The 14,283-nt window shown below is 27.6% G+C and overlaps 1 protein-coding gene across 4 annotated transcripts in view; it reads right to left on the bottom strand.

Annotated features, from left to right (window-relative positions):
- LOC140674274 (tubulin polyglutamylase TTLL5-like) overlaps window positions 1-14,283 on the bottom strand; it is a 59,826-nt gene that overhangs the window by 34,217 nt on the left and 11,326 nt on the right. For all 4 annotated transcript variants that reach the window (XR_012048168.1, XM_072907697.1, XM_072907698.1 and 1 more), the window contains exons 2-3: window positions 5,836-6,027; window positions 1,463-1,546 (exon numbers count right to left, since the gene is read on the bottom strand). Coding sequence is in view for 3 of the 4 variants with exons in the window: in XM_072907697.1 (XP_072763798.1) it covers window positions 1,463-1,546; window positions 5,836-6,020 (269 nt within the window). In the remaining variant the exon portion in view is untranslated. The remainder of the gene's footprint in view (window positions 1-1,462; window positions 1,547-5,835; window positions 6,028-14,283) is intronic.

Genomic DNA, 14,283 nt, shown 5'->3' with positions numbered 1-14,283 from the left:
CAATTGATTCAGCTACAAGAATATGTAATAAAAAATGAGGGGTGCCATTTAAAAAAATTGAGGTAACATTCACATGACCTTCAAGTGACTATCCAAGATCAAACCAATGGTACCATTTTATGGTCCCCTCGAAACCATACAACTTTTGTCTGAAATATTTTTCGATATTTCACTTAGTTTACGAAAAAATTGACCGTATTGTTTAAAATGGCCCATCCTGTATATGAAATATGTTGAGATATATATGTTAAGATCTAAAATACGTTACAATAAATACTATAATAAAGTTTTTTTCATTTTATTTTCCACGTTACGAATTTTGAAATTTACAGAACCTTCGCATTTAGAAAATTGCGTGGTTGGGTTGATAAACTATAATACATATTTATAAAAAAGGTCTACAAAAGTTCAATCAAGCTAGTAAATATAAAAAATGTTTGCAAAAGTATCAATCTAAAAACTTCCATAAATCCAGCAATCTTTTATTTATGGCACATTTAATAATGCATTTAAAATAATCATAATTTTGAGAATATATTACATTAAAATTACATTTGAAAAAAGGACTATGGATTGTTATTAAATACCAAATATACTAAATACTTCTTTAAAAATGACGAACTACAAGTCCTGCTCTTTACGTGACATACACGCAGTACATGCACGCGCACACACATACTCGCGCCCACATATGCACACAAGAGATGTATAAACCCGATCGCAACTTTCACGCAATACATTTTGTGTGAGTACCAACAATATTAAAACTTTAAAAATTAATAATTCAAGAAGTTTTCTAATAAAAAAGATTTATGACAAGTGTTTCGAAATCTCGTCCTCAATTATTATGAGAATATGCAATAAAAATTAGAAAATTATATTAAAAAATTCATATTCGAAAATATTTTTACCCGATCTTAAAAACTAAATCCAAAAACAAATTAATATGCTCATTTGATACATTATCTGACACTCAACAACTTTTGTATTTAACATTTTCTATAAAATGTTTAGGTTTCGAAATATTTTGCCGTCCCTTTTTGAACTCTTATATGCAAGGTGTATAATAATCGCTTATATCCAAGAGCGGAAGTAGGAAAATGGTCTATTGTTTTCTGATTTTCTAATAATTAATTCATAATAATGAGAGATTAATTTAAAAACCGATTAATTTCTCCATAAGTATAATGCTTATACTCGTGTTAACTGATAAATTTTTTTAAATTAATTAATTTTTTAAAATTAATTTTTCATTAATTATTGAAAAAATTGCAAAAGCAAAGGATTTTCCTATTCGTTTTAATTCGCTTTACCTGCATATGAAAAGTGATGCAATTATTAATAGACAGCCTCTGTGTATATGTATTGTGTGTATGTGGCTGTGAATGCGCGCGCATATATCCGCTTAGATATCTAAATAAAAATTAGATAATTTATTAGATAGTTTTTAATATCAACTTACTTAAAATATAATACAGGTGTCTTATTTCCATTTGGTCCATTTAATAACCATTCGTTGTTTTGTGCATTTCTTGCATTTGTTGTGCTGTAAGTAAGCATTTATAAAATGTTAAATTCTAAAATATGATTTTTATCAGTATCGCACATTTATCATAAAATCAAATATCTTTCATCTGCATTCGTTATATTATCTAGTTATATTAATAAATAAACAAATAAATTTAAGTTAAATAGCAATTAAGAGCTCTAATTACAATTAAACAATTAATAATAATAAAAATTGACATAAAGAGCAATTAAAATAATGTTCTAAAAACAGGCAATATTTAGTCGCTAAAGGGCTACCGTCGGAATTAAGTATTTTAGTACATACAATTTACAAAAACCAGACTTACTGACAGTTTTTAGAATATTTATATCAGTTTTTAATTTTATATATTATATTTATTTATCGCCCGTTGATAATTTTTTATGCTATGTACTGTTACGTCCGGTGGACTCCATGATTCTTTTCTTTCATAAAAGATCACCAACGAAGATCTGATAAGCGAGACGAGAATTTTAAACCGTAAGATAACAAATGCTAGAAACTGAGCCGTGCATAAACATTCAAAAGGCTCTCTAGCCTACTTAAGAATTTTTAAATAAAACAGTCACCGTAAATTGAGATCGTTGTTTAAAACTTTTAAAAATTGTTTTCTAATACTAAAACCAACAAAAGAATGCAATTTTCAATACACTATGTGTCCCACAAGAACTGAAATCTCAGAATAAAAATTAAAAGAATTTTTTTTGAAAAAAAATATTTTCTAAGAAGGATCATTTAGTCACATATTTTGTTCCAGAGTGCACCACGAGGAGGCAATCTTTTTTACACTCCATATTTTTGTTTTTTTATTTGTTCTTTTTCTTATTTTATTTATTTATTTTTAATTTTTTAATTTTTTTAATTTTTTTAATTTTTTAATTTTTATTTATTTTTTTATTTTTTATTTTAATTTTTTAATCTTTTAAATATGTACATAAAAATATTAATTACATATAAATATATTTTGATTAATATTTTTATGTACATATTTAAAAGATTAAAAAATTAAAATAAAAAATAAAAAAATAATTGAAAATTAAAAAATAAAAAAAATTAAAAAAATTAAAAAATTAAAAATAAATAATTATATTATATGATTCTTCAGAATAATATTTTCTAAGAAGAATCATTTAGTCACATATTTTGTTCCAGAGTGCACCACGAGAAGGCGATCCTTTTTACACTCCATGTTTTTGTTTTTTAATTGTTCTTTTTCTTATTTTTTTATTTATTTTTAATTTTTTAATTTTTTTTATTTTTTTATTTTTTAATTTTTAATTATTTTTTTATTTTTTATTTTAATCTTTTAAATATGTACATAAAAATATTAATCAATTTATTCTGAGATTTCAATTCTTGTGGGAGCCATGGTGTATTGAAAATTGCATTCTTTTGTTGGTTTTAGTATTAGAAAACAATTCAGTAAAAATAAATAGCGCTTAAAACACAGAAACTTTTTCTTCCGTAAACTTATCCTTATTTTTCATTATATGCATCTTTATTTTAGCGCCAAAACTTTTCCCCTCAATTCTGGAAATTCCAGGGTTCATTTTCGTCAAACAGACACTCAATCAAAACGTTTCCAATAGGTTTTACCCGTTCCGCTGAGGGGCGAAAAAAAACGAGGTTTTTTAACATTGTCCTTTGTGTTTCTATGTGAGTGTAATACTACTTGTACAAAAGGGTAAAATAGAACAGTAGATTAGTCGCGTGATGTTGCAATGAACGGTGCGACAATCTGTTTGTGTGACAAGGAGAGTCGCCGAAGGAACAGAGCGAGAACGTATAAGGAGCAAGCAGACAACTAACATAAAAGAGCCCGAAGGCTCGCTGGCGAGGATTTCTATATTTATTGTTTTTCATATCATATATCATCTCACTATAGAAAATAAAACTTTTTTATTTCATATTTTATCAATTTAAAAATAATTTTAATGGTTTAATGAGATTTTTATAATTAAAATGACACCAAATATGATATAAATCGGATGATTTTTAATTAATTAATAATTATAATTATGATTATCTTCCTAATTAAATATTATTCGATTTATGTCGTGTTTGGTGTTATTTTAATCGCAAAAATTTCATTAATCCATTAAAATTATTTTCAAATCGATAAAATGCGAAATAAAAGAGTTTTCTATAGTGAGATATATGATACGAAAAACAATGGATGAAGGAATCCTCGTGAACGAGAACTTCGGAACGCTTTGATGTTGTTCATCTCGCTTACTCCTTATTCGTTCTCTCTCTCGCTTTCGACGATGCACCATTCTCGCAGAGATCTTATCTTATCTATAATATAAACATCTTATAAAATAAAAATTGAAACTTTTATTTCGCATTTTATCGGTTAGAAAATAATTTTAATGGATTAATGAAGTTTTTGTGATTACAATGACACGAAACACGATATAAATTGGATAATATTTAATTAGAAAGATAATCGTAATTATGGCTATTGATTAATTAAAAATTTTCGAGGTAACTGTATTGTACTAAAGTCTCTATATAATTGTTAAGGGGTTATATTACTTTGGCGTGCTGAAAAATAAGGTTTTTTTTTTTTAGCAATTTTTTTCTCCAGTACTAATAAAATAATCAAAGTAAAGTTTTTCAGGGTTTATTATATGTGTTTTAAGGTATACAAAAATATTTTTTTATTTTGATTTAAGGTACAAAATGGCATCGTGGCAGTAGGTAACGTGAGAAAATTCGTCTGTAAACGGTGTGCAGGGTAACAATCTCCAGACAGCACCTAGAGAGGTGAAAAAATTTTTTTCATAATCTACATTAGTTTTTCTTTGGAAGTACACACGATTTTTACGATCGATAAACAATTACATTTTTTATAAACAATTTAAGATCGATTTTGTACCAAAAAAAAAAATTAAAATTGATGCCAAATTTGCAAAAATCAATATTTTTTAATAATCGTATGTATTTCCAAAGAAAACCTAATGTAGATTATGAAAAAAATTTTTTCACCCCTCTAGGTGCTGTCTGGAGATTGTTACCCTGCACACCGTTTAGAGACGAACCTTCTCACGTTACCTACTGCCACGACGCCATTTTGTACCTTAACTCAAAATAAAAAATATTTTTGTATACCTTAAAACACATATAATAAACCCTGAAAAACTCTACTTTGATTGCTTTATTAGTAGTGGAAAAAAAATTCCTAAAAAAAGTCTCATTTTTCAGCACGCCAGAGTAGTATAACCCCTTAAGTAAAATTTATTAATCTTTTGTTATATATATTATTAATATCATTTTTATATTATTTTAAAAAATTATTTTTTTAATTATTTTTTCTTTTATGTAATAAAACTGCAAATTTGGTTTTTTTTATTTTTTAATTTTTATTATTTTTCAAATAGAATATTACAACTATTTTAAGACCCTGTTATAATCAATCTCAGGAGTAGAGATAAAAGTAACGATACACGATTTTCACAAACCGTTTGCCTATAAAAGTGCGGAACTATTTTACAAATATTTTCGTTGAATGTTTGATTAGAAAATAAACATACCTAACAGCACACATATTTAAAAGATGTTTATAAGAAATCCATAAAATCTTAAAACATATTTTAATATCCTGTGAATCTCTTATAAACACCTTTTGAACATGTGTGCTGATAAGTTAATACCTAAAAAATAAATAAATAATTAAATAAAAATAAAAAAGATATAAAAATTTAATAAAATGCAAAATCTAAAAATTAATGTGCAAATTGTTACTTTTGTTCCTAAACTTCCCTAATATAACATGATAATAAGTAGGCGATCTATTATTTGTTACTACCAATAGGCGGATAACGGCTATTTGAGACAAAAAATCAGTATATAATTTTTATGGAAATTAAAACTTAAATTTCATAAATATCATTTATTTTATTATTTGTTGAATAAGTTTAACTTAATCATTAGTGCTATATGTAATAACGATGTAATGTACGTTATTATATTTATATATAACAACAATGTAATGTGTGTTATTACATTTATATTTATTGAGAAATTCTAACTAATTGGTAACTTACCAATAAAATTTATGCAATATTATTTCTAATATTCAATTATATCGTAGTTTTATAACATTAATATGATAGTGTTTACTGAGTAAATTTTCAAACATAAGAAAAATATTTTATTATTATTTTAAATAACTTTTCAGAAAACAGTTTATAATACTTTATAAGCATTATTCAATATGTGAGTGTGCGTTTTGTGCATACACGAACGTAGTGCGTGCGTATATGTATATAATTTGTACTCACTTTTCTAAGTTATCAGATCTATGGGGTTTATATATAAAGGCCTCCAATGTTTCTTCACTGCTATTGGATAACTGCGACATACCAGAAAGACTAGAAGAGGACATAAGCTCTTTCGAACGTTTCTTTTCCATCCTTTCTATTACAATAGTATTATTTCTTTTGGTATTGTTTTTTTGAGACATCATGTGTTATCTGAAATAGAAATACAATTAATGAAATACAATAAGAAATGAATAACAAATAGAAGTAATATTTAAATTTTTCACATATAAACAAAAAATATTGAATAAATTTAATTTTTTCTTTCAAAAAGAGACAATAAATATTTATACAATATATGTATATGTATGTCTATTTTAAAGCCAACTATATTGCCAATCAAAGATTTACTGAAAGAGAGATTCATTCATTGTCATAAAAATTTCCCTTTTTTTAGCCTAGATATATTATGTTTAAATATTTAGATGAGTTTTTGAAGCACTAACAATAAGTATATTATATCTAAATTCCTGCATCACAAATATATGTATAGATATTTAAATTTTGTGTGTGTGTACATGAATATGTGTGTGTATGAATTACTTATTTTCCTAAATCATATATCAAATCTACGAGATTTATGTGTACAGATCTTCAATGTTTTTTCATGCTGTGGATAACTGTAATATACCGAATAAAGATTAGAAAAGAAAAAAGAAGATGAAACTCTTTCAAACGCTCCCAAATATCTAAATATATGAAAATAAGTAAAGATTTCACACATGAAATGGACCTATTTATTTAACCTATTTATTCAAATAGTTTGACTGTAGAGGGCAGGTCAGTGTTAATAACAAATAACAGAGTAAAAGACTTTGTACTTTTATGTATTTTTTTAATATAATGACATATCTCATTTATGTATGTACAATAAATTATATTAATACATATTCGGATACTAAGATATTTAATAAATTATTGCTTTATGTGTACTTATCCATTATTATGTTAATGTGATTTATTTCTAATTTAAGATACTTATTTTATAGTAGTTCTCAAAAATAGAAATTTATTTATTTAAAATAATATATATTTAATATAATAAATATTAATATATATTTTAATATTTTACGTTCTGACGGCTCCACGTTTCTTCCTCCCACGTAGGATTAAATGATAATCATCCGATTGGTGATAACAAAAAGTTGCTCGAGATAAGTGGATCGTTCTTGCCACATAATATTCTAAACATTTGAACGCGATGTCCAAATAAATACAGAGAGGGTTGATAATGAGACACTATCAATCTTCTCTGTTATCAAAACCGAACAACAAACACAGCTGCACAAATTCAAGAAATGAACAAATGCAAAGAATAAGAATTTCCTAATTTTCTACAAGCCCATATCAGATCGGGAATTATCACCAATCAACAACAATCAAATAAGGCGGAAAAAGATACTGCCGATCAACAATTTTTAATACGTACTCTCGCCTCACACACCTTCAAGAGTTGATATAAAAAGGGAGACTTTCGGGAACGATGCAGTCGCTACTCACAAGTCATGTACCATTCACCATTCATAATTCACAAATCACAAGTCACAATTCTTTTCTGAGTTTATGAGTTTGTCACTCAATTCGCGGCTGGAGTTAGTGTCAGTGAAACCAAAGCTTCAACCCCCATCGGCTCACTCTCTCGAACGGCTACAACAAACTGACTTTTCCTGCTAATTCTCCAAAGCTCTAAGAATCAGCTAAGGTAGTAAGTTGACTCTTAATTATTTTAGTTTATCTCTTTTACTCTCAAACATCGCATTCTTATTTCTCCTAATTATCGCGAAAGTCCCAAAAGTAAACTCAAGTCGCATTTTCCACGACCCAATCGAGAATTATATATATATATATATATATATATTTAATATATATTTAATATAATAAATTATAAATTAATAAAGGTTAATTTTTAGACTGTAAAAATATTCGAACAAAAAATATATTTTGTGATTCATTTTGATAAATACAACTATAACATATCTCAATATGCTAGTTTTACTTAAATATTTATTGATAGTACATTAATATAGATTAATTACAATAATAAATGGGATGCAAAAGCAAAAATAATATAACAATTTTTTATACCCAAAATGAAAATCATATAAAAAAATTTGCAATTTACTAAATTTAAGTAAGAATATGGTAGTAAACATTATTAAAAAATATTTATAAGAATCGTATTGAATCAATTTTTTAGAAAAAGGAATCAAAATTGCTTAATTTATGAGATAATATTATGTAAAAAAGATTAAATGCTCCTGGAATAAATAGTCTTAATTTGATCATAGAAATATTTGAAGAAAGTAAATGATACAATTTGCCGAGCATTGAAAGAAAGTTACAAGTAGAATAATTTACAAAAAAAACTATTCATAAATGAAAAAAATAAAAAAGAATTAAATATTGCATGACTTGATTCTTAAAGGATTATAATATGATTAAATGTGTTTCAAAACAAATTCACATAATAAAATGTTCTTTATGTGATAAGTAACAATTGCGCACGTAACAATATATAATGTATGAGAGAACGGAAATTACCGTGTAAGTATTGCCATTGATTCATGCATTGATGCAAAATAGAAAGTGCGAGATCAGGTGCGCTCGTCATAGAATATAGAGTGGAAAAAGTAGAACAGGGTGTCAACGAAAGTAATCACAATTGAATAGCAATTTTAATTGCTGGACGATTGCGATTGAAAGTTCTAAGAGAAAGAGATTTTGAAACCGTTTGACTTCTACAAATATAACTGTATATTATCGATCGTTCTTATAAAAGACCAGAAAAAGAGAGAGACGTTTTGATGAAGGCTTTTATGGAAAACATCATAATATGCACATGTTATCTACATGTGCTAGAAAATCATGTCGAATATAACGCACAATATTGTTAAATTAAAAAAATATCGAAGGTTCTCTTTACGGAGTTGTCGAAAAAGTGGTTTTCCTACTATCTAATACTGAGATGAATAGAAAAGTAAGTATAAATTCTTTAGAATTCTTTAGAATTAAAAATAAAACATGTATTTTTTTATTGGAAATTTTATTGGTAATTTAGCGATTCTTCCGAAAATGGCCATGCTCCGATTCCGTTCAAATTTTCTAAATAGGTTCTTTTTAGATAGAAATAAAGTATCCTAGAAGGATTTTTACCGACTCAAAGTTTAACCAATTTTACAAAGCATTTTTCATATTTTTTAAAATATATCTTACAGTAATTTAAATCGTTATATACAGGGTGTCCGGTAATTCGTAAAAAATCTCTCGTACAGATAGAGCGGATTAAATTGAGCAAAAAAGTCCTTTACTATTTTGCGATTTTCGCAATAATTATTGAGAAATTAATTAAAAAATACCCACCAATTCGCGCCAATATATTAGCACTCTGCGAAAAGACAACCCGCTGTCACGCGGTCGCTAAGAACACAACGAAAAGAGACAGCCCGCTGTCACGCGGTCGCTAGAAGCACAGCGAGAAGAGACAGCCCACTGTTACACAGTTACTATGCATATGACTAGCAACTGCGTGACAGCGGGCTGGCTTTTCTCGCCACGTGCTAATACACGAATTGGTCAATATTTTTTAATTAATTCCTCAATAAATATTCCAAAAATCGTAAAACGATGCAGAACTTTTTTGCTCAGTTTGATCCGCCCTATCTGTACACGAGAGATTTTTTACATATTACCGGACATCTTGTATATTATCAAATACGCCATCTAAAATAATCACCAAAAAATTGTATATAGAATAGACATTTATTATTATTGACATTAACAAAAAGTACATGCTAGAAAAGAACGTTTAGAGCTTCACCCCGCTCCCGTGCCCTCTCATATAAAAAAAGAAATAACAAAACTTGAAAGTGCAAAAACTATCAAAGCTGACCGTATTGCATGGAAGTTGAAATGTAAAATTGTTCTTGAAGAATACACACAAACATACACATTTCGTAATATATATATATTCATGATGTGCGAAAATTATATGTAATAATTCGTATTATGTACTGCTGTAATATTATGATCATATTTACCAGATTTATAACATCGAAAATAATCCAAACGTCTTTTTCCTTCAATATAAACCATCTTTTGTTTATGAATTTTACATAATTTTTCAGTGGGGATTAATTGTATTTCTCTAAGCCATTCAATTGTTCTTTGATGATCACTTAATTTCTTCATAAGATAAAATAAATTTATACAATCTATTTTAAATGATATAAACGTTTGTACACGACATTCGTTGTCGAACAACTACTTTACAATATTACAAACCAAAATAACTCATTAACGATAAACACAAATATTAACATACATAACTGATAGTCCAGGATATAGCCGTATCATGTCAGGACAAACACCTACCGTACATAGAAATGAAAGCAAGTCTGCTCTAAATAAGCATTTTACAAAACATGATGTCCGAAAATTACATGTAATTTATAAAACTTTTTTTGTTTGTAACATTCGAATAAACACCGAATGATAGCTAAAACATTTTAGTAGTTACTCAAGAAAGTAACCGTATCCATATACATCAAAATGAACATCATTGTAATGTTCTATATTAATATGTATAAAAATACAAAAAAATGATAAAAACTGTTACTTAATCTTTGAGTCGATAAAAATCCTTCTAGAGTACCTCTTTTCTAATTTATGAAATCTCCCTTAATATACAAAATTACAGCTGTTCTTCCAAAAACCATGTTCCGATTCCATTCAAATTTTGTAAATAGGTTCTTTTCTAAAAAGAACCACAGCTGGTAATTTTGTATATTAAGGGAGATTTCATAAATTTCAACGACCAAAATATGTTGTCAAAGTTCCTAATCCTGAATAACATTCAAAAGATTTAAACTGTCAGTTGTTGCTTATTAAAAAGTTATTAAAAATTTAAAAAAACAGTTTTAAATGTGATAATCTGAATTTTTCCAAGCATAAATTTTATATTAATTTAAACATTGAAGTGAATGCGTGGACAGAGGAGAGACGGAGCCCTTTCCCTTATACTCCCCCCGCCCCAAAAAAAAGAACTAATCAAATCAAGATCTAACTTTTATTAAAAAACAATACTAAATTTAGATTAGGTTCAAATTTCTCATAAGAGTATAGAGGGAAAGGCAAAACCTCTTTCCCACTCATTATTGACTTTTTGTAATGACTATACAGATAATAATTCAAAGTATAATTATCACAGATGTGTTATTGTTTAAATATTGTATGATTTCACATAGATTCACACAACTTTATATGCAATGCAAGTCTTCTACATTAAATATGGCAAATATATGTATATAAAAATAATAAATACATGTTATTAATAAATGTTATAATTTATTTGATATCATTGTTATTGTTAATTGGATAAGTTTGTTTCATAATTTCAAAAACCATATGTGCAGTGTATATATATAAGCTTTCGCGTAAAACGATACAATTCTTGATTTAATCTATACTTTAAAAAGATAAGGGATATACATCTATGTATTATTCTAATCTGAAAAATATTTGTGATATATTAATAAACTTCTAAAAAAACGTAGCTTAGCTTAAATAAATCAAAGCAATAAATTATTTTATAATTCTACAAGAATTTATCTTGATAACATTTATTTCTGTAATATATTCTGTAATATTTATAATTTTATAAGGATTATTAATTGATTAAATTAAAGAAAACATGGAACAAATTTAAAATTTGAATTAAAAAAATAAAAGATTGGCATGTTGTATAACATATATTATGATAAATAACATTTTTTATTAGATAAACTATTGTATATATTTATGTTATATATATTGTATCGTATGTATGTGTACATACAACACAATATAAATCTACACAATATAAACATACATAAAATAAATGGCGCACGCGTAGCGCGCGCTTATAATATTCTAGTCCACTAAAATTCTCAACTCATCATTATTTTTGCTACGTTCGGAAACCCGAGTGTGTTCTGTCTTTGTTCAGTCTTCAGTAACAAAGATACAATGACTACTTTTACACACGAGGAGAGGTGTTTCTGAACTCAGTCCTGAAGGGTCGACAACAAAGAGTAAAGAGAAACAGGAGGGAATGTATCGGTGGTGGGGGCTAGCCAAATCGCTGACGGAAGCCGCCATCTTGAGTGTCCACTTTTTTGACGCTTATTAGCATCGTCTGCTGCTGTTGTCAGAAAGACACATGCGCGTATTATTTTGCACAATTATTAATTCTAAAAAAAATAGTGAAATAAAATTATGGTGCATTGTCAGGCCTATGGCATAACTACAACAGCGCGAAATTATGGAATAACATTTCATCGGTTAGTAATTGTTATCAATATAATAACAAGAATTTAATGTTTTGAAGGTTATGTTTTATTTAGATATACTATTTAAGGGACAGTAAACAATGTGTTAAAATTTCAATATTATTAATATATATTATTTTATTTGTTGCATATTAAAATTATATATTTCAATTTAATCTTATTGAGTTGATTTTTTAAAAATATAAAGTATATTCCATATTTATATTTAAAACTTTGTTCTTCCAGCATCTCCGAAAAGCCATTCAATTTTGGCGCCCATAAGCAGCCATTTTGAGTGTCCACTTTCATACTGGTATATATAGGCATTTCCGTCCGTTTAGCTCGAGCCATATGCTCCCTCCTGTTTCTTTTTACTCTTTTTACTCTTTGGTCGACAGCAGGAACTGTGGAGATTCCTATCGGCCGGCTGTGAACTACAGTTTTGCAAGAACATTATTAAAAATTCAAAAAGAATCTTAAGGATCGACACTGTGGAGACTCCTATCGGCCGGCTGCGAACTACAGATTCGTTTTTGTCGTTACAGCTACAATTGAGAGAAAATCGCAATAAAATTATAATATTTTTAATCAGCAACATTGTCTGCAGGTTTCTAAAGAGCGATTTTTTGAAAAAAAAGTCAAAATAAAATTTTCAAAAATGTGCTGCTGACCGCGGATCAGATGTAGCTGCTTCTTGAATTCGAATTCAATTTATTATAAATTTTTAAGAGTCAAATTATAAAATCCGGCTCTTTAGGAACCTTCCAATTTTTATAAAGAATATATTAAAACAAAATTCATAAAGAAATATAACGTTTTCGAGGCTACATACGAAAAATACGAATATCGTTATCTATACCTAAAATACAGCTAACAAATCGATGATGGTAGTACCGCTTGCTAAGGAGAGACAATGAAAGACAATAACGTCGTCTTTGTCTCTCTTGAAATGCAATGATGTTTGTACGTATACAGACATACACCAATACATTGAATAAGAATTCATTTCTCAATGTTGGTGACAGTGACGCTGGAATTTTCTCGCCGGTTTTGTCGACCCTTAATAAAATTGTGTTATTCGTAATCAGTAGGACCGTCCGCAGGTCACTACAGAGCGATTTTTTGAGAAAGAGGTCGAAATAAAATTTCCAAATATCGTGCTGACTGCCAGTTATCGTGGGTCAGGTGTAGCTGCTCCTTGAATTCGAATTCAATTTATTATAAATTTTTCAGAGTCAAAATGTAAAATACAATCTGACTCTGTAGCGACCTGCGTTATTATATAAAGAATACATAAAAAAAGTTTCACGAAGAAATATAATTTCTTTATAAATATTGTCGATGCGGATATCGGTATCTGCACCGAAAATACAGTTAACGAATCGGTGTTGGTAGCACCGCTTGCTGAGGAGAGATAATGAGAGACAATAATGTCTTGAAATGCAATGACATTGTGCGTGTACAGACATACACTAATACATTGAATGATAATTCATTTCTCAATGTTGGTGACAGTGACGCTGAAATTTTCTCGTCGGTCCTGTCGACCCTTATAACTTTTTGGGATTATCCATATGACTTATTTTCAAGGCTTATATTTGCTGATCAAAGATTTTCAAACCACTATAACAGCACACGTGTTCAAAAGATGTTTATAAAAGATCCACAGGATATTAAAACATGTTTTAACATTCTATGGGTCTCTTATAAACATCTTTTGAACATGTGTGCTGTTAGGACAATACCATGTTATCTACTCGTTAACTTCTTTGAATAACATATAGATTTTGCATATTATTCTGGCAGCATTTGAATCCATGTTTAAACTCATAAAATTATGCATTTTCATTACCATTCAATATTAACTTTTTATTTTTATTTTTCTATTTAGCATTAAGTTGAGAGAAGAAATAATCAAGTGTTGTCCTGCAATGAGATTTAATTTAAGACATTATTTGCACATTTTGCTGGCAATTTTTAATATTAAGACCGTAATCACTTTCATTATGATGTATCTATATATCTGTTGATATATTATGATATACGTATATATGTATATATATATATATGTGTATATATTAGCTAATTATTATAATATATAACA

This window comes from Anoplolepis gracilipes, chromosome 15 (genome assembly GCF_047496725.1).
Source record: "Anoplolepis gracilipes chromosome 15, ASM4749672v1, whole genome shotgun sequence".
NCBI lineage: Eukaryota > Metazoa > Arthropoda > Insecta > Hymenoptera > Formicidae > Anoplolepis > Anoplolepis gracilipes.
The sequence above is the reverse complement of the archived record's forward strand: the minus strand, read 5'-3'. Positions and strand labels throughout refer to the sequence as shown.